The 27,131-nt window shown below is 49.5% G+C and overlaps 1 protein-coding gene and 1 pseudogene across 1 annotated transcript in view; one reads left to right on the forward strand and one right to left on the reverse strand.

Moving 5' to 3' along the window:
• Positions 1–1,152: 1,152 nt before the first annotated feature.
• The window catches only part of amdhd1 (amidohydrolase domain containing 1), a 68,978-nt gene continuing 42,999 nt past the window's right edge, over positions 1,153–27,131 (forward strand). Inside the window, exons 1-5 of the mRNA XM_070896700.1 lie at positions 1,153–1,289; positions 2,740–2,846; positions 2,951–3,015; positions 3,834–4,111; positions 22,101–22,326. Of these exons, the coding sequence (XP_070752801.1) occupies positions 1,153–1,289; positions 2,740–2,846; positions 2,951–3,015; positions 3,834–4,111; positions 22,101–22,326 (813 nt within the window). The remainder of the gene's footprint in view (positions 1,290–2,739; positions 2,847–2,950; positions 3,016–3,833; positions 4,112–22,100; positions 22,327–27,131) is intronic.
• On the reverse strand, positions 22,625–22,928 carry LOC139278037 (large ribosomal subunit protein eL42-like; annotated as a pseudogene).

Here is a 27,131-nt window from a genome sequence, read left to right on the forward strand (position 1 = left end):
CCACCTAAGAACTCATGTTAAGAGTGGAAGCAAGTCTTCCTCGATTCCGAGGGACTGCCTATGATGATAATGATTATACAGGGATATAACTGTCGGGGCACAATGTATTGAGATTCATTTGTCGAGGAACGAGAAGGTGCATCAAGAGTTGGGAACGTTGCTTCATTGTTCTGGAAATTATTCGGAGGAAGTTGAACCCTCGGTAACATCCAGGGCACAGCGCACCCGCCAGCTCATTGATAGAAACTATTCCTTGTTAGAATAGTAAACAGACTGCGACTGGGTCACGGGCTTCGCGACCGCCTGTTATTGGAAGCTTCTTTCCCGAGTGAGAAGTGAGGGCGGCTCGGAAGGCAAGTGGGTGAGGGTGTGAGAATGAGGGACTGGGACTGAGGGTCTGACAGTGAGGGACTGTGTGTGTGAGGGTCTGAGACTGAGGGCCTGGGACTGAGGGTCTGACAGTGAGGGTCTGTGTGTGTGTGTGAGGGTCTAGGACTGAGGGTCTGACAGTGAGGGACTGTGTGTGTGAGGGTCTGGGACTGAGGGTCTGGGACTGAGGGTCTGACAGTGAGGGTCTGGTGGTGAGGGACTGTGTGTGTGAGGGTCTGGGACTGAGGGTCTGACAGTGAGGGTCTGTGTGTGTGCGAGGGTCTGGGACTGAGGGTCTGGGACTGAGGGTCTGACAGTGAGGGTCTGGTGGTGAGGGACTGTATGGGTGAGGGTCTGGGACGGAGGTTCTGACAGTGAGGGACTGTGTGTGTGTGAGGGTCTGGGACTGAGGGTCTGACAGTGAGGGTCTGTGTGTGTGTGAGGGTCTGGGACTGAGGGTCTGACAGTGAGGGTCTGTGTGTGTGTGAGGGCCTGGGACTGAGGGTCTGACAGTGAGGGTCTGTGTGTGTGTGAGGGTCTGGGACTGAGGGTCTGACAGTGAGGGTCTGTGTGTGTGTGAGGGCCTGGGACTGAGGGTCTGACAGTGAGGGTCTGTGTGTGTGTGAGGGTCTGGGACTGAGAGTTTGACAGTGAGGGTCTGGGACTGAGGGTCTGACAGTGAGGGTCTGTGTGTGGGGGCTGTGTGTGTGAGGGTCTGGGACTGCGGGACGGGCAGGGAGTAGCCGCCGCTGGTTCTCGGGCTCCAGCTATCCCACTTTGACCATGTCGCGACAGTGCGGGCTGCTGGTGAAAAACGCTGCGCAGATGGTCCTGGTTTGTGATAATGGGGCCGAATACATGACCAAAGGCGACATGCAGCAGATTGCAGTCACTTCCCGAGGGAGCATCGTGATCGGGAGGTAAGTGCTCGAGTCTTTGGGGGAATAATCTGTAAACGGTGCACCCAGTCCGAGAATCCGACTTATTGTGGGAATGTAATTTATTCAAAACTCCTTCTGTTCCCACTGTCTCTCTGCAATCGACCTGGTTCCTCCGCCCCAGGAGACGCGAACCTCCCTCGGGTGGTGTAAAAGATCCCGCGGCACTATTTAAAGAGCCGGGGAGTTCTCCTCGCTGTCCCGGCCAATATTTCTCCCTCAACCAACATCACTGAAACAGATTATTTGCTCATTTATCTCATTGCTGTTTATGGGAGCTTGCTGTGCACAAATTGACTGCTGCATTTCATACATTACAACAGTGATTAATCAGTCTTTAAATTGTCAGACTGCTTGTCCCACATCCAGTTCTGGATGAGCAGAAATGTTCTCAGATTGAATATTGGGAAGACCGAATCCATTGTTTTCAATCCCCGCCACAAACTCCGTTCCCCAGCCACTGACTCCATCCCTCTCCCCAACTCCTGTCTGAGGCTGAACCAGACTGTTTGCAACCTTGGTGTCATATTAGACCCTGAAATGAGTTTTCGACCACATATCCACAGCATAACTAAGATCGTCTATTTCCACCTCCGTAACATCGCCCTCAACTCATCTGTTGCTGAAGCCCTCATCCATGCCTTGGTTACCTCCAATGCACTCCTGGCTGGCCTCACACATTCTACCCTACGTAAACTAGAGATGATCCAAAACTCAGCTGCCCCGTGTCCTAACTCGCACCGAGTCCCGCTCACCCATCACCCCTGTGCTCGCTGACCTACATTGGCTTCCGGTTTAGCAACGCCTCGATTTGAACATTTTCATCCTTGTTTTCAAATCCCTCCATGGCCCTCGCCCCTCCCTATCTCTGTAATCTCCTCCAGCCCCACAACTCCCCAAAGCTGTCTGCGCTCCTCTAATTCTGCCCTCCTGAACATCCCTGATTATAATCACTCAATCATTTGTGGCCGTGCCTTAAGAACATAAGAAATAGGAACACGAGTAGGCCATACGGCCCCTTGAGCCTGCTCCGCCATTCAATAATGGACTCAGCTCCACTTCCTCTCCCACCTCCCATAACCCCTTCTGTTGCCTTCTGTTGCCTAGGCACCAAGCTCTGGAACTCCCTGCCTAAACCGTTCTATCTCTCTTTCCTCCTTCAAAACACACCTGCGCTAATTTCACCAATGCGGCTTGGTGTCAAATTCTTATTGCATAACACTCCTGTGAAGTGCCTTGGGTCGTTTCACTATGTTAAAGGCGCTATATAAATACAAGTTGTTGTTGTTGATATTGATTACAATTCAAAAAGTACTTCATTGGTTGTACAGCGTTTTGAGATGTCCTGAGGTGATGAAAGGCGCTACAGAAATGCAAATTCTTTCTTTCTGCTTCCAACAAATGACAGCTTTTTTCGAACCTGTATTTGCAGAGATGGGCTGATTGAGGCGGTGGGGCCCACAGAGGTTATCCAGTCCAAGTATCAGGGAGTGGCATTTGACCAAGAAATCGATGCTTCTGGAATGTGTGTGCTGCCAGGTTAGTTTCTTGGACAAATCTTAATTTAAATGATATAACTTTGCAATGAAGACACTTCCACGCTCAAGTGTGTTTTTGGTGCCATCTTAACCTTTCTTTTCCAGGTCTGGTAGATGCACACACCCATCCAGTATGGGCAGGAGACAGAGTTCATGAATTTGCAATGAAGGTAAGTCTGTGCATCATGCCCTAGAGCAGAGCATCATGCCCTAGAGCAGAGCATCATGGTCTAGAACAAAGCATTATGGCCTAGAACAGTGCATCATGATCTAGAGCAGTGCATCATGGTCTAGAACAGAGAAACATGGTCTAGAACAGTGTATCATAGGCAGTCCCCCGTATCGAGGATGACTTGCTTCCACGCCAAAACGTTCGCAGGTGTTTCAAAGAAGGACCTAATATTCCAGGTCCAGAATTACATGTTGAAGGGTGGAAGATGCCTGTGCATGGATTCTTTTAACGTTTGGTGACCGTTGCACACCAGCCACCACACGGGCTTGACAGAGCTAGGTCTTGGTCCAGTGGCATCATGGTCTAGAAGAGAGCATCATGGTCTAGAGCAGAGCATCATGGTCTACAATAGAGCACCTGGAGAGCCTGGGCTCGGGGATTGGAGGGGTATCAGGACGATTCAGTTGAAGAAAAGGAGATGGCTACCAATAATATTCACTTCCCCTCCTCCATCTCTTCACTAATTCCTCTCGTGCTCTTACCTTCGACCTTGTTTTCTTCTTATAATGAAAGATAACTCTGGACACAATAATGGTGGTGACATGCAGGCTGGGTTAGGCCGGTATCGCTGAGCCTCGCCTGTCAAAAAGTTCACCGGCCATCACTGGAAAACGTTTCATTGTGGAATATTACTGTAACTTCAACTGCGGGGGTCCGGGGGCAGACTACCCATCGAGCCACAGCTCAATGCTGATTGGGGCAGGGGCGGTGGTAAGCTGCAGGATAGCTGAATTTATTTTAAAATTCCTACACTAGCTGGCAGGGGCCTCGTACATGGATATTCACACTGCTGGAGGAGGGATTCACTTCACTGTGGAACATACCAGGAAGGCCTCAGAGGAGGAGTTGTTTGTGGGGCTGAAACGCCGACTGCTGTGTATGATGAGAACTGGGACCACACTGGCCGAGTGCAAAAGCGGATATGGTCTGAATCTGCAAACTGAAGCCAAAATGCTGCGGGTGATCGAACGGGCTCGGAGGGAGCTCGACATCAGCATCTCATCCACTTACTGTGGCGCTCATTCTGTTCCAAGGTAATGTCACCAGTTACTGAAATGGGCTTAGTTTATATAATGCTTGCAGTTTTATTTCCCAGCTACAATTGGTCTGCATGCACTCCAAAGCAGTGCCGAGGGAGTGCTGCATTGCCGGAGGTGTTGTCTTTCAGGTGAGATATTAAACTGAGGCCCGGTAGTTCGGGTAGACTTAAAAGATCTCATGGTTCTTGCTGAAGAAGAGGAAGGAGTTCTTTCATCATGTGTGCAGACCAGCCGTTCCTTCCTCAACCACCCCCAGCAAAATGAGATGCACTCAACAGCCATTCAGTTGCTGTTTGTGGGATCTTGCTCTGCAAATTAGCTGCTGTGTTTGCCTTTATAAGTATTACTGTAACTTCAACTGCGGGGGTCCGGGGGCAGACTACCCATCGAGCCACAGCTCAATGCTGATTGGGGGGAGGGCGGGGGCGGTGGTAAGCTGCAGGATAGCTGAATTTATTTTAAAATTCCTACACTAGCTGGCAGGGGCCTCGTACATGGATATTCACACTGCTGGAGGAGGTGCTTCAAAAACTGTAATGCATTGGTTGTACTGGAGTAGTCTGTTCCATTCTGGGCACGCCCCCCCAGGAAGGATATACTGGCCTTGGAGGGGCGCAGCACAGATTCAGCAGAATGATACCGGGGCCAAAAGGGTTAAATTATGAGGACGGGTTGCATAGACTTGGCTTATATTCTCTTGAGTATAAAATGTTTGAGGTGTGCTGTAACTGAGGTGTTTAAGATGATAAAGGGATTTAATAGAGTAGATCAAGAGAACTATTTCCTCTGGTGGGGGAAATCCAGAGCAAGGGGAATAATCTTAAAATTAGAGCCAGGCCATTTTGGAGTGAAATCAACAAACACTTCTTCACACAAAGGGTGAACTCTCCTCACCGCAAAAGGCCATGCATGTTAGGGGCCAATTGAAGCTTTCAAGACTGAGATTGACCGTTGTTTGTTGAGTCAGGTTATCAAGGGATACAGAGCAAAGGTGGGTTAATAGAGTTGAGGTGCAGATCAGCTATGATCTAACTGAATGACAGAACAGGCTGCTTCTGTTCCTATGTAATGTACTCCAGGACAGCCTGAGGATGTGATAAGGTGCGATAGGAATGAAAGTGCTAGCTTGCTCCTGTTGGTCTGTGAGGCCAATGTTGGGGTGTTTTTAGTCCTATTTACATGGTTGGGAAGTTTCGGCATTAGACAGGAATCTGTTTCATTTACCAAAGTCTGATTTATTCATGGAGTGAGAAAGCCATTATTAATATCTGCAGAGGCCACATTTCACCAGAATGGATGGCGAAGCTGGAAGGAATTTTTCAACTAATCAGGACTGAGTTAACTTTCAGCTTTGACCAGCTGACCTGTGTCTGGAGTGACGTCCAGCTTGCAATATCAGCAACTGCAACAACTTGCGTTTATATAGTAACACGTCCCCAGGCACTTCACAGGAGCATTAACAAACACAAGCTTACACTGAGCCACATAAGGAGTTATTAGAGCAAAGGCTTGGTCAGTGAGTTAGGTTTTAAGGAGCGTCTGAAAGGAGGAGAGAGAGGTAGAGAGGTTTAGGGCCCAGGCAACAGAAGGCATGGCCACCGATGGTGGAGCAAAGGAAATGGAGGATGCACAAGAGACCAGAGTTGGAGGAAGGCAGAGATCAGGGAAGGTTATAGTCAAACGCTCTCGTTTGCTGCAGGGTTTCCCCTCTGATGTCTTGCCTCACCTACTAAGGCCTATTGCTGCCTTTTCCGAGTGTGATTTCTCGCGGTAGGTCTGCATTCCTTAGAATGTGTTTTCTGGCTCAGGTTTAATAGTTTTAACTAGTTAATTTAATTTAGAAGGTTTAGAAAAAAAACAGAGGAATATCTTTGCATGGTGCTCCTTTTTTCCACCAATGAGACTGAAGGATGAGTGACTTATAAACAGACATCGAACCCCATGGACACCATTGTTTCACTGACTTTGATCACTAAAGACCGGACACACTTTTCATACAGTCATGATTTTTTAAATTATCCCTCTCAGCATACTATAAAACTATTACACCACAATAGAACTAATCACATGTTACTTGTTACATCATATTTTCCATTAAAAAAATCAAATGTATATTGATGATGTACGGTTATCAAAGCAAATAGTTTTAAACCATCATAATAAACAACACCTTAGCGGGAAATGTTGAAAAGGAATGTTGCTCTACAGAATGAGTCAATGAGAAGGTTGAAGCTATCATCTTCAGTCCCGACCACAGGGCCTCACACCTCCCTATCTCCGTACCCTCCTCCAGCCCTACACTCCTCCCCATCGACTTAATGTCCTCCAGCCCCTACACCCCTCCCTATCTCTGTAACCTCCTCCAGCCCCTACACCCCTCCCTATCTCTGTAACCTCCTCCAGCCCCTACACCCCTCCCTATCTCTGTAACCTCCTCCAGCCCCTACACCCCTCCCTATCTCTGTAACCTCCTCCAGCCCCTACACCCCTCCCTATCTCTGTAACCCCCTCCAGCTCCTACACCCCTCCTTATCTCTGTAACCCCCTCCAGCCCCTACACCCCTCCCTATCTCTGTAACCCCCTCCAGCCCTACGGTGTCAGGGCCCAGCGTGGTGTGGACACTATGATTGGAAGGTGCAGCCAATGATGCCGGCCCAAGGCTCACTGGAAATTGGTCGTTGGGGCTTGTCTATATAAACCCGGTGAGCCACGGGCTCCCTGATGGAGCTCGCTGGTAGGGGCGTTAGGAATACTGGCTGGCTGCAACTCCGAACTGTCCTGTCGGTCGGACCTGGTGGTGGCGGGGGGCGAGAGGCAAATGTGTTGGGGTCAAGCTCTGGACGCAGTACTCCTCCTCCTCCTGGTTCCACATTAACAGAATTAGAAAGAAAGACTTGCATTTTTACTGCTCCTTTTCTGACCCCAGGATGTCCCAAGGCACTGGAGAACTTTGTGAAGTGCACTCACTGTTGTAACGTGGGAAACGCAGTAGCTAATTTGTGCACAGCAAGCTCCCACAAACAGCAATGAATTAATGGCGGGATAACCTGTTTTATTCAGTGGTGTTCAGATGCTTAGTGATGAAATAAATTCAGCCACCGTGCGAGTCAACCTTCCTTCCTCAACCACCCCCATCAAAATTTGGTGTCATTGGTAGCTTACTCACCTCTGAGTTAGAAATTCGTGGGTTCAAATCCCACTCCAGCGACTTGAGCCCATAATCTAGTGCAGTGCTGCGGGAGTGCTGCACTGTTGGAGGGGCCGCCTTTTGGATAAGACATTTACCCGAGGCCCCATCAGCCCTCTCAGGTGGATGTAAACGATCTCAAGGCACTATTTAAAGAAAAGCAGGGGAGTTCCCTCCAGTGTCCTGGTCAATACTTATCCCTCAACCAACAGCACTGACGCAGATCATCTGATGATTTATTTAATTGCTGTGATTTTATGGGATGTTGTCGTACATTACAACAGTGACCACACTTCAAAAGTACTTCAGTGCTTTGGGATATCCTGAGGATTTCAAAAGAACTATAATCATAGAATCATAGAATGATACAGCACGGAAGGAGGCCATTCGGCCCATCATGCTTGTGCCAGCTCTTTGGTAGAGCGATCCAATTAGTCCCACTCCCCTGTGCTTTCCCCACAACCAGGTCATTTTTTGGCCTTTGAGTATTTATCCAATTCCCATTTGGAAGTTACTGTTGAATCTTTCAGGCAACGCGTTCCCGATCACAACTCGCTGTGTAAAAAAAATGTTTCCTCATGTCGGTTTTGGTTTTTTACCCATCACCTTAAACATGTGTCCTCTGGTTACCGACCCTTCTGCTAGTGGCAACAGTTTCTCCTTATTTACTCTATCAAAAGTGTTTTGAACACCTCAATCAAGACTCCTTTTAAACCTCAGCTTTTCCAGTCTCTCCACTTAACTGAAGTCCCTCATCCCCGGGACCTTGCAGTAAATCTCCCTCTGCTCCCTCTCCAAGGCCTTGACTTCCTTCCTAAAGTGCAGTGCCCAGAATTGGACACACTACTCCAGCTGCGGCCTAACCAGTGTTTTATAAAGGTTTAGCATAACTACCCTGCATTTGTACTCTGTGCCTCTATTAAGGATCCCATATGCTTTTTTAGTCATCTTCTCAACTTGTTCTGCCACCTTCAAAGATTTGTGTACATACACCCCCAGGTTTCCCTGTTCCTGCACCTCATTTAAAATTAAATAATTTAGTTTATATCGCCTCTCCTCATTCTTCCTACCAAATTGTATCACTTCACACTTCTCTACATTAAATTTCATCTGCCACGTGTCCGCCCATTTCACCAGTTTATCTCTGTCCTTCTGAAGTCTGTTACAATCCTTATTGTTTACTACATTTCTGAGTTTTGTGTCATCTACAAACATTGAAAACTTTAAAAATTTACAACACGGAAGGAGGCCATTTCGGCTCATCGTCTGTGCCGGCCGACAAAGAGCTCTCCAGCCTAATCCCACTTTCCGTAGCCCTGTAGGTTACGGCACTTCAAGTGCACATCTGAGTAATTTTTAAATGTGGTGAGGGTTTCTGCCTCTACCACTCTTTCAGGCAATGAGTTCCAGATCCCCACTGTAACGTATTTGCTTCGTGGGTTCTTTGCTTAAGAATTCATAGCAGGGAATAGAATACGGCCGGGGTGGTCTCCTGGACTAGTTTCGATCGCTTGAATGGGTCAGAGAGGAATTTTCCCAGATTTTTTCTCCCCAAATTGGCCTGGGTTTTTATCTGGTTTTTGCCTCTCCCAGGAGACCACATGACTCCAGTTGTGGTGGACTGTAGAATGTTTTCAGTGTAAGGGGTGTCGCAGTTGTGTGAGGCTGACTGGTTGGGCTGGGTGCTCTTTGCCTTTCCCTCATTGTTCATAGGTTTACATGTAACCTTCAGGGCTGCTGACCAAGGGCCGTGCGGTTCGTTGTCGGCCGGCGTGGACACAATGGGCCGAAATGGCCTCCTTCTGCGCTGTAAATTTCTATGTTTCTATGTTTTAACATATTGCTATTAAGAACTAGTTGGTTTATTAGCAAAGGTTTAACAATCACACTACGCATTACCAGTTCATAAGAATATAAGAACATAAGAAATAAGAGCAGGAGTAGGCCATACGACCCCTCGAGCCTGATCTGCCATTTAATATGATCATGGCTGATCTGACCATGGACTCAGGTCCACTTCCCTGCCCGCTCCCCATAACCCCTTAATCCCTTATCAGTTAAGAAGCTGTCTATCTCTGTCTTAAATTTATTCAATGTCCCGGCTTCCACAGCCCTCTGAGGCAGCGAATTCTACAGATTTACAACCCTCTGATAGAAGAAATTCCTCCTCATCTCAATTTTAAATGGGCGGCCCCTTATTCTAAGATTATGCCCTCTAGTTCTCGTCTCCCCTATCAGTAGAAACATCCTCTCTGCATCCACCTTGACAAGCCCCCTCATAACCTAATACGTTTCGATAAGATCACCTCTCATTCTTCTGAATTCCAATGAGTAGAGGCCCAACCTCCTCAACCTTTCCTCATAAGTCAACTCCCTCATCTCCGGAATCAACCTAGTGAACCTTCTCTGAACTGCCTCCAAGGCAAGTATATCCTTTCGTAAATATGGAAACCAAAACTGCATGCAGTATTCCAGGTGTGGCCTCACCAATACCCTGTATAACTGTAGCAAGACTTCCCTGCTTTTATACTCCATCCCCTTTGCAATAAAGGCCAAGATTCCATTGGCCTTCCTGATCACTTGCTGTAACTGAATACTATCTTTTTGTGTTTCATGCACAAGTACCCCCAGGTCCTGTTGTACAGCAGCACTTTGCAATTTTTCTCCATTGAAATAATAATTTGCTCTTTGATTTTTTTCTGCCAAAGTGCATGACCTCACACTTTCCAACATTATACTCCATCTGCCAAATTTTTGCCCATTCACTTAGCCTGTCTATGTCCTTTTGCAGAATTTTTGTGTCCTCCTCACACATTGCTTTTCCTCCCATCTTTGTATCATCAGCAAATTTGGCTACGTTACACTCGGTCCCTTCTTCCAAGTCGTTAATATAGATTATAAATAGTTGGGGTCCTAGCACTGATACCTATGGCACCCCACTGGTTACTGATTGCCAACCCGAGAATGAACCATTTATCCCTACTCTCTGTTTTCTGTTAGTTAGCCAATCCTCTATCCATGCTAATATATTACCCCCAACCCCGTGAACTTTAATCTTGTGCAATAACCTTTTATGCGGCACCTTATCAAATGCCTTCTGGAAATCCAAATACACCACATCCACTGGTTCCCCTTTATCCACCCTGTTTGTTACATCCTCAAAGAATTCCAGCAAATTTGACAAACATGACTTCCCCTTCATAAATCCACCAGACTCACAACCACCTGCCTCATCATAGATCCTCTGAGTTTTATTGAGTCTTATGAACATCACGTGACTGGCTAAGCCACTCCCACTCAACAGCTCTACAACTATTTTGTTGAAGACAATAAACAAGTGCCCCCTGATTAAAAATTGGTCACACTCTAGAAACTTTCATTCCAGCGCCCCTTGTTTTTTTTTGAGGGCACCAAAAACGCAAATTAACCAAGTGCCCCCTTACTAAAAGGGGGGGGGGGGCGGAGGGGGCACTAAACCTGACACAATAAACAAATTGAACTTTGGCAGTAACTTACACCATATCAAAATTTGGTTGCCGGTGGTGATGATGCACTCCAGTTCCTCCCATGCCCACCTCTCGCGGAAGGCCGCGAGCGTACCGGTGGACACCACGTGCTCCATCTCCAGGGACACCCTGGCTCGGATGTAACCGTGGAAAAGAGGCAGGCAGTCGGGCTGAACGACTCCCTCAACTGCCCGCTGCCTGTACCGGCTGATGGCCCCCTTGGCCAGGCCCAGGAGCAGTCCTATGAGGAGGCCTTCCGACCTACCCGCTCCCCTCTGCACCGGGTGCCCAAAGATCAGGAGTGTGGGACTGAACTGCAACCAGAATTTGAGGAGCAGCCCCTTCAAATATTGGAAGAGGGCTGCAATCTCGTACATTCAATAAAAACGTGGATCACGGACTCCTCCAGACCGCAGAAATTTCAGTAGGCCTGGGAACCCGTGAACCGATTTAAAAACCGATTGCATGGGATTGCTCCGTGCACCACCCTCCAGGCCAAGTCCCCAATAAATAGAGGAAGGACACCTGCGTGGAGAGCATTCCATTGGGGACTCCCACCTCCTCCGGACGGCAAGATGGTGCGCCATGGCGTGTCCGGACGGCAGACGAGGATGGCAATGTAGAGACTGTGCAAGAGCAGCCCGTACACGAAACCCCTTCGCGCAGAACTGAAAGGCACGGAGGGGATTTCCCTGAGGAGGCCCAAGTTGTGTGGCATTGGCTCCCAAGGGAGGTTTTGGGGCTTGGCGCCGATGAGGAATTCCGTCCAGACGGGGGTCAGTTCGGACGGGATCTCCCCACGTGCTTGAGCCTCCTCGACACACCTAACGGAGTCAGGGCCCAGAGCTGTTTTTAGTGACTCGATGGCATCGGCCGTGCGGCGGACGTCAGCCGAATTTAGGCGCCGTGCCAACGTGTCTGGCGCCATCCAGCCCGCTCCTCCGCCATCAAGCAGGCCCCTGACCCTGGTCACCTCGCCAGCCACAGCCCTCTCGTCCGACTGCCACCTAAAACCTCGGTCGTGGAGGTACGGATTCCTGAGCAGCGGCTCCTGCAGGACAGCCGCCACTCCAGCCGGTGGAGAGCTGCGCTTGGTGGAGACTTTGTTCCAGACCCTGGTGAGTTCCTGGTAAAAGACAGGCAGCCCCTGGACGACAGTCCTGACGCCCCCCAAGCTCACAAACAGGAGCTGCGTGTCGTAGTTGAGGCCGTGCTGCTGGCGGAAGAAATACGTCGCCAGAGCGCACCACCTAGGAGGGGGCTCGACGTAAAGGTATCTCTGCAGGGTCTGAAGATGGAAAGTCGCGAGCTGGGTGCTGACGCACACCAACGACTGACCGCCCTCCCCAAGCGGGAGACTCAAGACCGCGGCAGAGACCCAGTGCTTCCTGTCGTTCCAGAAGAAATCCACCAGCTTCTTCTGTATCTTGGCGACAAACGCAGGGGGAGGGGTCAAAGTGACCAGCCGGTACTACAGCATAGCTGCCACCAGCTGGTTTATGACTCACGCTCGACCCCTGGAGGACAGCACTCAGAGCAGTCCTGTCCAGCGCCCTAGGCGAGCGGCGACTTTGGCCTCCAGCTCTTGCCTGTTCGCCAGCCAGGCATCCTCGTCGGGGCTAAGGTAGACTCCCAGATAGAGGAGATGGGTCGTGCTCCAGGCAAAAGACCTGAGCTCCTCCGGTAGGGAGTCCACCTCATTTGATGATCTCCACTCCCTCAGCAGCCCAGCGAGGAACGTTCTGAGTTGGTGCAGCTCAAGGCTTTCCGGTTTTGATAAGGCCCTGCCCACGTCCATGGTTTTGACGGCGGCGCAGACGGACCTGATGAGCAGCGTCGGCTCGGACCATTTGTCCAGGTCCAGATGGGCTCGATTGCGGCGACCCTGGCATTGCCAAAAAGTCCCAGAGTTCTTTGGCAGGAATGAGGGGGTCTCAGCGGCGGGCACAAGGAGATCCACCTCCTCACTGGTGATGGACTCCAGATCTTCTCCCACGCCCTCCACCGAGTCCCCGTCCCCCTCCAGGAGGTCGCCGCCAGCAGCCGGTCCATCGACCGCACGGGGTACGGCGAATGGCCCGGCCGCACCATCCGGCCCTACCTCTGTCCCGATCCTACCCCCGGATCGTCGGCAGAGGTGTCCCCCCTGGGCTCCCCCTGGAATGCTGGGTCGGGAAGCGGCAGCGGATGAGGTTCCCCCTCCAACCCAGGCACTGGGGAACACGGAGAAACCGGGCCAAAAAACAGCTCCAGTGTCTCCAGATCCCCCGGCTCCAACGTGAGGGAAAAAGATTGGGGTTCCTCACCCTCCCTGCCACCACCCTCCGGCCCAGCAGGTGCGGGTTCTTGAGATTCATTTATTTCTCCTTTTTGTTTTTTTGCCAGGTCGAGCAGATCCCAGGGGATGTTGATTATTGACTGGGTGGGCTCAGATTCGGCCTCTTCGGCCTCGCCCACCTCAGTCCCCGGGACGCTCGATCCAGCGGCGACACATTCTTGTGGTGGCCCCACACCCCCCTCGCAACAGGCAGGTCTTTTTCCCCAACCCCGGTGTAAAGTCCTGTCCACTCAGTACAGATTCACACGAGGCATGTAGTGAAGTCAAGGTCACTCTGGACCTGCACCTTTATTTCACAGCTCTGGAATGCTGCACTTGCCTGAGACCTGTGCTTATATACCTGTCTCTTTTGCAAGTGCACCCCTGGTGGTAAGGTATGCTGGTGGTTACAGTTCATATCTTATTACAGTCATGTATAGAATGTTAGGATACAGTTATATATAATAATGTAAGATACATGACATCACCCTCCCCCAAGGTCTTATTGTCTTTATAGGTTCAGTCTCTCAGGTGGTCTACGCTCTCGCGTGGAGCATCTGAGTTGTGGTTCAGTTGTTTGCCTTAGTGTCTGCTTTTCTTTGGGTGTGGTTGCTGGTAACTCGCCTGGGCTGTCTGTGTCGATTGGTGTGATTGTTGTTGACTTGCCTGGGCTGTCTGTTGGGATTGCCCTTTCCTCAGGTTGTTCCCTCTGTCTGGTCTCTGTGAGTTCCACTTTATAGTCTGCCTCCGGTTCCGCAGTATTGTTGGTAAATCTGCTTTTGACTTGGTCTACATGCCTCCGGCAGGTTTTGCCATTGTCCATTTGTACTACCAGTAGCCTGTTTCCTTCCTTGCCCGTTACTGTCCCTGCAAGCCATTTGGGACCCCTGCCATAGTTTAGTACAAACACTCTGTCCCCTATCTCATTCCCTCTCCCCCTCGAATTTCTGTCATGGTACTCAGTCAGCTTACGGCGCTTTGCCTCAACGATTTCGTGCATGTCTGGGAGGATTAATGAGAGCCTTGTTTTTAAAGTCCTTTTCATCAACAGTTGCGCGGGGGGGTTCCCAGTCAATGAGTGCGGACGAGATCTGTATGCCAGTAGCAGTCGCGACAGGCGACCCTGCAGCGTGGGACCTTGGATTTTAAGCATGCCTTGTTTAATGATTTGAACTGCTCTCTCCGCCTGGCCGTTGGAGGCCAGCTTGAACGGTGCCGTCTTGATGTGATTTATGCTGTGGTCAATTATAAAATCTTGGAATTCTGCGCTGGTGAAGCACGGACCATTGTCACTGACCAATATGTCAGGGATTCCGTATGTTGCAAACATGGTTGCGAGGCTCTCCACAGTGGTGGAGGTTGTGCTCGAGTTTAAAATGGTGCATTCGATCCACTTTGAAAATGCATCTACAACTACGAGGAACATTTTGCCCATGAATGGGCCCGCATAGTCTACGTGCACCCGCGACCACGGTTTGGTAGGCCAGGGCCAGGGGCTCAGGGGAGCCTCCTTGGGGGCATTGCTGAGTTGGGCACAAATGGTGCACCGTCGGACGCAGAGCTCCAAGTCCACGTCAATACCAGGCCACCAGACGTGCTGGCCTTCATGAGAATGATCCCCAGGTTCTCGCGGTGGGAGCTCCCGGACAAATGCCTCTCTGCCTCGCAGAGGCATGACTACTCGGCTGCCCCACATCAGGCAGTCTGCTTGTAGTGATAGCTCATACATGCGCCTGTGAAAGGGTTGTAATTCCTCGGGGCAGGCATCACGAGCCTCTGCCCAGTCACCGGTTAGGACACATCTTTTTACTAAGGATAACCTGGGTTCGCTGGCCGTCCAGGCTCTGATTTGGTGAGCCGTCATGGGCGAACCTGTGGACTCAAAGGCATTGATTGCCATGACTATCTCACAGTCCTGTTCGTCAGACCCTTCCGTGGTCGCCAGGGGTAGCCTGCTGAGCGCGTCGGCACAGTTGTCTGTGCCTGGTCTGTGCCTTATGGTATAGTCGTAGGACGCCAGCATGAGTGCCCACCGTTGAATTCGCGCCAAGGCGTTGGCGTTTATTGCCTTGCTCTCGGATAGTAGGGACGTGAGGGGCTTGTGGTCGGTTTCTAACGCGAACTTGGCCTTGAAAAGATATTGGTGCATCTTTTTGACACCGTACACGCACGCGAGTGCCTCCTTCTCTACCATTCCGTACCCGCGCTCCGCCCGCGAAAGTGACCTGGAGGCATAAGCTATGGGTTGTAATTTGCCTGCACTATTGACATGTTGCAAAACACACCCGACCCCATACGCTGACGCATCGCATGTGAGAACTAGCTTTTTATCTGGATCAAAGAAAGTCAAAACACTGTTGGAACACAGAAGGTTGTGTGCCTTATTGAAGGCGCGTTCCTGAGCGTCCCAAAACCAATCGCACCCTTTCCTGAGTAGCACGTGGAGAGGCTCCAGCAGCATGCTTAAGTTCTGCATAAAATTTCCAAAGTAATTGAGTAGCCCGAGAAAGGCACGCAGTTCTGAGACATTCTGGGGCCTGGGTGCCAGGCGAATTGCTTCTGTTTTGGACTCTGTTGGGCAGATTCCATCAGTGGCAATCCTTCTGCCCAAAAATTCAACCTCGGGTGCGAGAAACAGGCATTTCTTGACTCATAGGCCTACCCGATCCAACCGCTTTAGTACTTCCTCCAAATTGCGGAGCTGGGAGTTGGTGTCCCTGCCCGTGATAAGTATGTCGTCTTGAAATACAACCGTCCCCAGGATGGACTTGAGCAGACTCTCCATGTTGTGCTGGAATATGGCAGCTGCCGACCTGATGCCAAATGGGCATCGATTGTACATGAAAAGGCCTCGATGTGTGTTGATGGTGGTGAGTAGCTTGGATTCCTCGGTCAATTCTTGCGTCATATACGCAGATGTGAGGTCTAGTTTTGAGAAAAGTTTACCTCCAGCCAACGTGGCAAATAAGTCCTCTGCTCTGGGCAGCGGGTACTGGTCCTGTAGGGAGACTCTGTTGATGGTAGATTTGTAGTCCCCACAGATTCGTACGGATCCATCAGGCTTCATGACTGGGATGATGGGACTTGCCCAGCCGCTAAATTCCACACATGATATAATGCCTTCCCGCAGAAGCCTGTCTAGTTCGTGTTCAATCTTTTCCCTCATCACATAGGGTACAGCTCTGGCCTTGTGATGGACCGGTCTAGCATCCTGTGTGATGTAGATTTTGACTTTGGCCCCTTTGAAAGTGCCCACACCTGGCTGAAAGAAATGTTCAAATCGTTTTATAACTGTTGAGCAGGAGGTCCGTTCCTCTAATGACATGGCATGGACATCATCCCATTTCCAGTTTAGTTTTGCCAGCCAGCTTCTCCCCAGCAGTGCTGGGGGGTATCCGGGGACAATCCACAGGGGAAGTTGGTTCACTGTCCCTTTGTGTGTGACAGAGAGCATGGCACTGCCGAGGACTGGTATGATTCTTTGGTATAGGTCCTTAGTTTGGTGTCGACCCTTGTGAGTTTTGGTCTGTCTCTTTTATACGGCCACAGTTGTTCAAATTGTTGAGCGCCCATGAGAGATTGACTCGCTCCCGTATCCAGCTCGATGTTGACAGGTATCCCGTTGAATAGGACCCTCATCATTATAGGAGGCGTCCTGTTGTAGGAGCAGCGGCCATTGATCGTGTTGACCCGCTGTACATTGGTGTCCTGGGTAATGTCCCCAACATCTTCTGGTCCACTTTCCGACCCATCCGATTCGTATACCAGCCGAGCTGCCGTTTTTTTGCACATGCGGGCCAAATGCTCTATATATTCACAGTTCCTGCAAACAGCCTGCTGAAATCGACATCCCCTTCACGAGTGCCCACCCCCTCACCTCCAACACAGACCGGTTCCATTGTTCAAAGTGTTCCCAAAGAATGAGCTGCGTCTGGCTGATCTTTCTTGAGCTTCTCTCAGTTTGTAGTTGATTGCTCGCATTGTGGGTTGATGAGGTGTGAACGGCCGTTCCTGTGGCCCTTGATGGCTTCTGCCTGCTGTCGAGAGCCTGTTCTCCCGGTTTTGTCTGTGTGAGGGGGTAGCAGCTTGTTTAGTGCTGTGAACTTCTTGTTCCGATATTTCGTTCGTTGTCGTACCTGCATTGTAAATCAACCTCGTTTCTTCTTCCCCTACCAAGAATGTCTGTGCAACCAGTGCTGCTGCCTCTAAGGTCAGGTTCTTGGTCTCTATGAGCTTTCGGAATATGCCTGCGTGGCCTATTCCTTCAATGAAAAAGTCTCTCAGCATTTCTCTCCTCAGTTCATCGGACAACTCACATAAACTAGCCAACCTGCGAAGTTCCGCCACGAAGTCGGGTATGCTTTGGCCCACACAGCGTCTGTAGTTGTAGAACCTGTGTCTGGCCATGTGTAGGCTGCTCGCTGGCTTCAGGTGGTCTGTTACCAGTGTGCTCAATTCTTCAAATGACTTGCTTGCTGGTCTCTCGGGTGCCAACAGATCCTTCATTAAAGCGTATGTTTTCGAGCCACAGCTGGTCAAGAGATGGGCTCTTCTCTTGTCTGCCTTATCGTTGCCTAACCAGTCTTTGGTTACAAAGCTTTGCTGGAGCCTTTCTATAAAGTCCTCCCAATTGTCTCCCGCATTGTACGTTTCATCTGATTCGTTGTTTGCCATTCTGTGGATTCTGTAATCCCGTAATTCGTCGCCACTGTAAAGTCCTGTCCCCTCAGTACAGATTCACACGAGGCATGTAGTGAAGTCAAGGTCACTCTGGACCTGCACCTTTATTTCACAGCTCTGGAATGCTGCACTTGCCTGAGACCTGTGCTTATATACCTGTCTCTTTTGCAAGTGCACCCCTGGTGGTAAGGTATGCTGGTGGTTACAGTTCATATCTTATTACAGTCATGTATAGCATGTTAGGATACAGTTATATATAATAATGTAAGATACATGACACCCGGGAGGCAAAGGCTGGGCAGCCTCGGCTGTCTCACCCTCCCCAGGGATAGACTCCCCCAGCCTTTGGTGCACATTGGGAGCGCTGGTGGTGGACGCAGGACACGTGCCAGGCACCGCCTCCTCCACTGAGGTATGTTGTTCATCCTCTGCTTCCTTGGAGTGGCGCCTCCTTTTTTGTCTGGGGGGGGGGTGCGCGGAGGCAGGGAGACCTCCATGCCTGCCGAGGCCTTCGGCTCTGCTCCCTCCCGCTGTATTTTGTGCCTGCGCCCGACCGCAGGTGGCAAACTCTCCATGGTAGCGTCAAGGGCTCGAGCACGGGCTCGGGATAGCCTGCGCTCACTGGTGACAGGGGTTGGCTGAGCGCGGTGATGGGGCTGTCTGACCCACTGAGGGGACTCGCCTGAAGGTGTTTGGTTTTACTCCGTGACTTCCTTCTGACCAGACGCACTCACCCCTCGCCCCCCCCCCCACGCCGCCGGAGGCTGCGAAGACAAAGGCCTCCGTTGATGCCCACGCGCCTACGGCTTCTAGCATGCGGACGGTACTAGGGGGAGGAGTGGCGGTGGCACCAGTCTTGGCCGCTTTGGCTGTTTTGGCAGCCTTGGATGCGGGGCAGTTCTTGCGAATGTGCCCCACCTCCTTACAGTCGTGGCACCGCACGCCGTCCGATGTCCAGAAGACGCGGTAGGCAGTCCCCTCGTGGACCACGCCAAATTTTCCTTCCGTTACCTCTTCCCGCGCCAGCTGAACGAAAAGCTGGCGGCGGAAAGAGAACACATGACGGAGGCTGGCCTCCCAGAGGCTGAGCGGTATGAAGTTTATCCCTAACCTTACCCCTCTCAGTTGACGTAGGTGGGGGAAGAGGAGCTCACCAGGAACAAAGGACGGGACGTTGGAAATAATGATTCACCGCGCGGTGGCCTCGAGAGGATCCACCGGCAGGAAGGTCCCGCCCACCATGAGCCCCTTTTCAAAGGCCAGGGACACCGCCCGCTCCGACCCCAGGAAGAACACATCCTTGCCGGACATCTTGGCGACAGCGACAATGACCGCGGGGCCGACTACTCCAGCCATTGCCCTCACGCAGCCCTCAATGGTCATGTTGGGGTGAGTGTAGCCCTTGACCCCATTTTTTTCAAGTAATTAATTTGAAAGGTGGCAGGGCAGCAGGTACAGCAGGAGCCGCTGTGGTTGCGGACACCACGCGCGCATAAGTTTGCGCTGGCCCCGCCACCGGCATAGATGGACTCGTCATGTCAGGGTCCCTTTAAGGGCTACACTCACCCCAATGTCTCAGGCCTAAAGGTCTTAATTGGCCTCCTTTATTTGAGCAGAGGGAGTTCATAATGATACACACCTCTCCCCTGCTTAACAATTGGGTAGGGGCCTTTTTCCCTCTGCTCAGTTGTTTTAATTATATATTTTTAAAAAGAGGAGGAAGCGGCTTCTCAGAGAGAGGAGAGACAGAGAGAGAGACAGAGAGAGAGAGAGAGAGAGGGGGGGTGGGTGGGTGGGAAAGAGGGAGGCTGTGAGAGCAGGTCACACCTCACAGCGTTGGGTGGGTGCTTGTAGGGGTGCACTCCCCGGATGGCAACCAAACAATGTCTTAATAGATTTTTTCTGGCGGGGGCAGAAGATGTCTTCACACAGGATAGCTGGAACTACTCAGGCACAGCCCTCCACCAGACCTCAATGATGTTAATTGATTAGCAAAAGAGACTTCACCCAGGCAGCTCCAGCTAACCCTGGCCAGGCAATGGGGGAGGGATGCTTTTAATGGTGTGTGGGGCCTAGTTATTGGCAAGAACCCCACACACACTTACACACACACACATACCCCACGATGTTCCGGCCTTCTTATTAATCTTCTTTCCTCCCACCACCGATAAAACAAATTCTTTTGTGAGAGTGCACCAATACACCCACCTGTAGATAGTTGTAGATGGCTCTCCCTACTTCCCCACAGATGATGTTTATTTTTTAAGTTGTTTGCAGGTTGTTTTCTTTTCCCCTCTCTCCAACTCTTTGGCAGTGTTGTTGAAGCTGCTCTCCTCCTCTCCCTCGAGGTGTTGATAACAGTAGGCCCCTTCCTCCTCTCCTGGGTACACAGGCTGCAGGAGCAATTGCAGAGAGCTCCTTCCTTCACAGACTCACAGTCCAAGTGAATAGGCCACGCCCACAACGGCTCTACAAACCTGTGAGCATACTCACACGTGAATATATTACATCCACCACTCTCTGGGTGAAAACATTTACCCTCAAATCCCCTCTAAACCTCCTACCAATGACTTTAAATCTATGCCCCCTGGTTGTTGATCCCTTTGCCAAGGGAAATAGGTCTGTCCTATCCACTCTATCTAGGCCCCTCATAATTTTAAACACCTCAATAAGGTCTCCTCTGTTCCAAAGAAAATAACCCCAGCCTATCCAATCTTCCCTCATAGCTAAAATTCTCCAGTCCAGGCAACATCCTCGTAAATGTCCTCTGTACCCTCTCTAGTGCAATCACATATTTCCTGTAATGTGGTGACCAGAACTGCACGCAGTACTCTAGCTTTGGCCTAACCAGTGTTTTATACAGTTCAAACATAAACTCCCTGCTCTTGTATTCTATGCCTCAGCTAATAAAGGCAAGTATTCCATATGCCTTCTTAACCACCTTATCTACCTGGCCTGCTACCTTCAGGGATCTATGGACATGCACTCCAAGGTCCCTTTGTTCCTCTACACTTCTCAGTGTCCTACCATTTAATGTGTATGCCCTTGTCTTGTTAGCCCTCCCCAAATGCATTCCGGATTGAATTCCATTTATCAATGTTCTGCCCACCTGACCAGTTCATTGATATCTTCCTGCAGTCCGCAGCTTTCTTCCTCATTATCAACCACACAGCCTATTTTTGTATCATCTGCAAACTTCTTAATCATACCCCCTACATTCAAGTCTAAACCATTGATATACACCACAAAAAGCAAGGGACCTAGCACTGAGCCCTGCGGAACCCCACTGGAAACATCCTTCCAGTCACAAAATGACATCAACCATTACCCTTTACTTTCTGCCTCTGAGCCAATTTTGGATCCAAAACTTGCCACTTTGCCCTGGATCCCATGGGCTTTTACTTTTGTGACCAGTCTGCCATATGGGACCTTATCAAAAGCTTTGCTAAAATCCATATACACTACATCGTACACACTGCCCTCATCGACCCACCTTGTTACCTCCTCAAAAAATTCAATCAAGTTAGTCAGACTCGACGTTCCCTTAACAAATCCATGCTGACTGTCCCTGATTAATCCGTGCCTTTCTAAATGAAGATTTATCCTGATCTTCAAAATTTTTCCAATAATTTTCCCACCACCAAGGTTAGTCTGACTGGCCTGTAATTACTTGGTCTATCCCTTTCTCCCTTTTTAAACAAAGGTACCACATTAGCTGTCCTCCAGTCCTCAGGCACCACATCTGTAGCCAGAGAGGATTGGAAAATGATGGTCAGAGCCACTGCTATTTCCTCTTTTGCTTCTCTTAAGAGCCTGGGATACATTTCATCCGGGCCTGGGGATTTATCCACTTTCAAAACTGCTAAACCTTCCCCTCTCACTATGTTAATCTCATCTAATATTTCACACTTCTCCTCCCTGATTGCAATTGTCGCCCCTCTCTTTTGTGAAAACAGATGCAAAGTATTCATTAAGAACCATAGCCTCTGCACACAGATTACCTTTATGGTCTCTAATAGGCCCTACTCTTTCTTTAGTTATCCTCTTGCTCTTAATGTATTTATAAAACATCTTTGGGTTTATGCGCTGTATACCCAAGTCCTGGTCATTAATATACATCGAAAAGCACCTTGGGACATAAAGCCATCTTCCTTTTGTTCCCATAACAAGTTTTTGAGAAAGCTAAAAACTTGACTCATCCAAAGATTTTAATTTTAAAATGTTTAGAAGAACTCGGGACGATACAATGCTGGAAATAAAGTTATTGATAAAATGTGATTTCCACACGCCAGAGGGAAGACAGTGGGAGAAACTGTGGATGACATCATTAAAGTTCAGCTCCCTAAACTGAAGGAGATGATGGCGAACGGTGAACTTCACATCGATAATATCGACGTTTTCTGTGAGAAAGGAGTCTTTGACCTGGATTCCACCAGAGCGATATTACAGGCCGGGAAAGAGATGAAACTCCAGATTAATTTTCATGGTGATGAGCTTCACCCAATGCACGCAGCAGAGGTAAGGTGCGATTATATTCACGTAGAGTTAAACAAAAATATTTACACACACAGCACCTGCTTTACTTACATATTGTCAAACCGATGAGATTTTATGAAGTTCAATTGATAGCTGAAGCACTGTAATTAATCTGTTAAAGCAACAATCAAATTAAACTGTTGGCACCAAATGAAATGATACAACAACCGCTTTTAACGTAGTAAAATGTCCCAAAGCACTTCACAAATCAGATATAATTTGACACCGAGCCATAATTTTTATTGTGAATCTGTACTCCAAAAATCGTAAAGAATGCAGCTTAGAACTGGACGACTTTTCCCTTTCTCTTGTCTCCTCCCAGCTCAAAGTGCTTGCATCTCTTGATGGCCAGCATTCTCTTGGAGCGATAGTTGGGCTCCACGCACTCCAGCCTCAGCACAATCTTCTTTGTGGTCTTAGCCTTCTTTTGGAATATAGGCTTTGTTTGTCCACCATAAGCACTCTGCTTTCTGTCGTAACGCCTCTTACCCTGTGCGTATAAGGAGTCCTTTCCTTTCTTGTACTGGCTGGTGCTTGCGACATTTCTTGCAGTATGTCCTACAGGTCTTTGGTACGTTGACCATCTTCCCGAGTCCGCACCAGAGCCAGAGGTATTAGGACAGGTGACCAAATTCTTAGTCAAAGAGGTAGGTTTTAAGGAGCGACTTAAAGGAGGAGAAAGAGGTAGAGAGACAGAGAGGTTTAGGGAGGAAATTCCAGAGCTTAGGGTCTTGGCAGCTAAAGACACAGCCACCGATGGTGGAACAATGAAAACCATGGGATGTGCTAGAGACCAGAATTGGAGGAGCGCAGAGATCTCAGAGAGTTGTAGGTCTGAAGAAAAAGAAAGACTTGCATTTATATAGCGCCTTTTACGACTCCCAAAGCGCTTTACAGCCAATGAAGTGCTTTTGAAGTGTTGTCACTGTTGTAATGTGGGAGCAGAGAATGTTACAGAGAGCGGGAAGAGCATAGCCATTGAGGGAGTTGAACACAAGGATGAGAATGTTATAATCTAAATCGAGATGTTGCCGGACCGGGAGCTGGTGCAGGTCAGGGAGCACCGGGGTGATGGGTGAATGGGACTTGATGCGAGCTAGGATACAGGCAGCAGAGTTTAAGGAGGGTGCAAGGTGGGTGGCCGGCCTGGAGAGTGTTGGATTAGTCAAGTCTGGAGGTGACAAAGGTATGAATGAGGGTTACAGCAGAAGGTGAGCTGAGATGGGCAATGTTACAGAGGTGGAAGTAAATGGTCTTGGTGATGGAGTGGATATGTGATCGGAAGCTCAACTCAGAGTCAAATAGGATGCCTAAATTGCGAATGGTCTGGTTCAGCCTCAGACAGTGAGCAAGGAGAGGGATGGAGTCGGTGGTCAGGGAACGCAGTTTGTGGCGAGGACCAAAGGCTTCGGTCTTCCCAATATTTAATTGGAGAAAATTTCTGCTCATCCAGTACTGGATGTTGGACAAGCAGTGTGACAGCTTAGAGACAGCGGAAGGGTTGAGGGAGATGGTGGTGAGATAGGGCTGGGTGTCGTCAGCGTACATGTGGAAACTGACGTTGAGTTTTTTGATGATGTCATAAGAACATAAGAAATAGGAGCAGGAGTCGGCCATTTGGCCCCTCGAGCCTGCTCCGCCATTTAATAAGATCATGGCTGATCTGATCTTGGCCTCAACTCCACTTCCCTGCCCGCTCCCCATAACCCTTTACTCCCTTACCGTTCAAAAATCTGTCTATTTCCGTCTTAAATATATTCAATGTCCCAGCCCCCACAGCTCTCTGGGCAGAGAATACCACAGATTTTACAAGCCTCTGAGAGAAGAAATTCCTCCTCATCTCAGTTTTAAATGCGCGGCCCCTTATTCTGAGACTATGGGCTCAATTTTCCCCAAAGCTTTTTTTTTGGGGTCCTTGAAGAGTTACGTCTGTGTTTTTGGGGCCCAAGCACGCAAAAATAAAATGTTCTAAGTTTCCCCGTTGGATTTCTTCATTTTGGCGTAGCCTAACCTTTAGTTTTGGGGGTGGAGCCTTGCTCTGTACCAAAAAGATGGGGTTGCCACGGTAACCAGGGACACAATGTGAACTGAGGCTGCAAAGTGAAACATACAGCCAGCTCCCAATGCATTAAAACACATTGCATCAATTTAAAAACACATTGAAATATATTGCAGCAACTTACCTCCAATTATTAAAGCCAGTCCCGTTCCCCCCCCCCCCCCCCCAGCTCTGGCCGAATGACCTCCTCCCTCCCGGTCCTTGCACCTAACTATACCGAAAGGCTTCCCCCCACCTCCTCTCTCCCCTCCCCCCGCATCTCTCTCCCCCTCTCTCTTACCTTTCCCGCTGCTGCTGTCCAGGCACCTGCTGCACTTACCTGCGCTGATTTCCTTACCTGCACCGATTTCCTTACCTGCGCCGATTTCCTTACCTGCGCCGATTTCCTTACCTGCGCCGATTTCCTTACCTGCACCGATTTCCTTACCTGCGCCGATTTCCTTACCTGCGCCGATTTCCTTACCTGCGCCGATTTCCTTACCTGCGCCGATTTCCTTACCTGCGCCGATTTCCTTACCTGCGCCGATTTCCTTACCTGCGCCGATTTCCTTACCTGCGCCGATTTCCTTACCTGTGCCGATTTCTTTAGCTCTCCAGAAGATTTTTCTGGAGATGCTGGCCTAAGCAGAACTGGAGTAACTCTCAGCTGGCCAAACTTCCCTAAATGGCCAGAATTGACACGGGTGGCAGGTTACGCCTCCTTTGGCTGAAAAAAAAGTACCGAAAAAAATTGTAACTAACTGAGTTATGTCTGTCTATATCCTTTTGCAGATTTCTTGTGTCTTCCTCACAATTTGCTTTCCCACCCATCTTTGTATCAGCAGCAAACTTGGCCACATTGCACTCTGTCCCTTCATCCAAGTCATTAATATAGATTGTAAATAGTTGAGGCCCCAGCACCGATCCCTGCGGCACCCCACTAGTTACTATTTGCCAACCGGAAAATGACCCATTTATTCCGATTCTCTGTTTTCTGTTAGTTAGCCAATCCTCTATCTATTACCCCCAACCCCGTGAACTTTTATCTTGTGCAGTAACCTTTTATGTGGCACCTTATCGAATGCCTTCTGGAAATGCAAATACACAGCAACCACTGGTTCCCCCTTATCCACCCTGCTCGTTACATCCTCAAAGAACTCCAAAAAATTTGTCAAACGTGATTTCCCTTTCATAAAACCATGCTGACTCTGCTTGATTGAATCATGCTTTTCCAAATGTCCCGCTACTACTTCCTTAATAATGGACTCCAGCATTTTCCCAACGACAGATGTTAGGCTAACTGGTCTATAGTTTCCTGTCACTAGAGGTGTTCCGATCGCCGCTGGAGGGGGGGTTGGTGGAAGCCCGATAATCAGGTCCAGGTCGAGGACGCCGCCTCCAAAGGTCATTGGAGGTCGCCGGAGGTTGTCGGGGGTCGCCGGAGGTCGTCCAGATACAGCAGGAGGCCCAGTCACCATCGCCGATGGGTGATGTGGTGGGAAGCCTGAGGTAGGCCTGAATGGCCCAAACTCGTGGGACTCGCCGGAGGTCATCGGAGTAATACCTGCCCTCCTGTATGACTCAGAGACATGGACCATGTACAGTAGACATCGCAAGTCGCTGGAAAAATGTCATCAACGATGTCTCCGCAAGATCCTACAAACCCCCTTAGGAGGACAGACGCACCAACATTAGCGTCCTCGACCAGGCCAACATCCCCAGCATCGAAACACTGACCACACTCGATCAGCTTCACTGGGCAGCCCACATAGTTCGCATGCCAGACACGAGACTCCCAAACAAGTGCTCTACTCGGAGCTCCTTCATGGCAAACGACCCAAAGGTGGGCAGCGGAAATGTTACAAGGACACTCTCAAAGCCTCCCTGATAGAGTGCAACATCCCCACTGACACCTAGGAGTCCCTGACCAAAGACCATCCTAAGTGGAAGAAGTGCATCCGGGAGGGCGCTGAGCCTCAATGCCGAGAGCATGCAGAAATCAAGCGCAGGCAGCGGAAAGAGCATGCGGCAAACCAGTCCCACCCACCCCTTCCCTCAACGACTATCTGTCCCATCTGTGACAAAGTCTGTAGCTGTTGTATTGGACTGTTTAGCCACCAAAGAACTCACTTCAGGAGTGAAAGCAAGTCTTCCTTGATTCCGAGAGACTGCTATGATGATGATGAGTTTCCTGTTTTCTGTCTGCCTCCTTTTTTAAATCGGAGCATTACATTTGTGGTGTTCCAATCTGCTGGGACCTCCACAGAATCCAGGGAACTTTAGTAGATTACAACCAATGCATCTACTATCTTTTAAGACCCTAGGATGCAAGCCATCAGGTCCAGGGGACTTGTCTGCCTTTAGTCCCATTATTTTACTGAGTACTACTTCTTTAGTGATAGTGATTGTATTACGTTCCTTCCTTCCTATAGCCCCTTGATTATCCAGTATTGGGATGTTTTTAGTGTCTTTTACCGTGAAGACTGATACAAAATATTTGTTCAAAGTCTCTAGTATGTCCATATTCCCCATTATTAATGTCGCCAAGGGGTAGCATGTAAATGAGGAATAGAAGAGGGCCAAGAAATTAGTAAAGCAATTAGCTGCGCACGGTGATGGATTAAATACTTCTAGAATAATATATACAGCTCTAAATGGAAATCAAGGGCTATGGGGACAGTGCAGGAAAGTGGAGTTGAGCTAGAAGATCAGCCATGATCTCATTGAATGGCGGAGCAGGCTCGAGGGG

This window comes from Pristiophorus japonicus, chromosome 13 (genome assembly GCF_044704955.1).
Source record: "Pristiophorus japonicus isolate sPriJap1 chromosome 13, sPriJap1.hap1, whole genome shotgun sequence".
Lineage (NCBI taxonomy): Eukaryota > Metazoa > Chordata > Chondrichthyes > Pristiophoridae > Pristiophorus > Pristiophorus japonicus.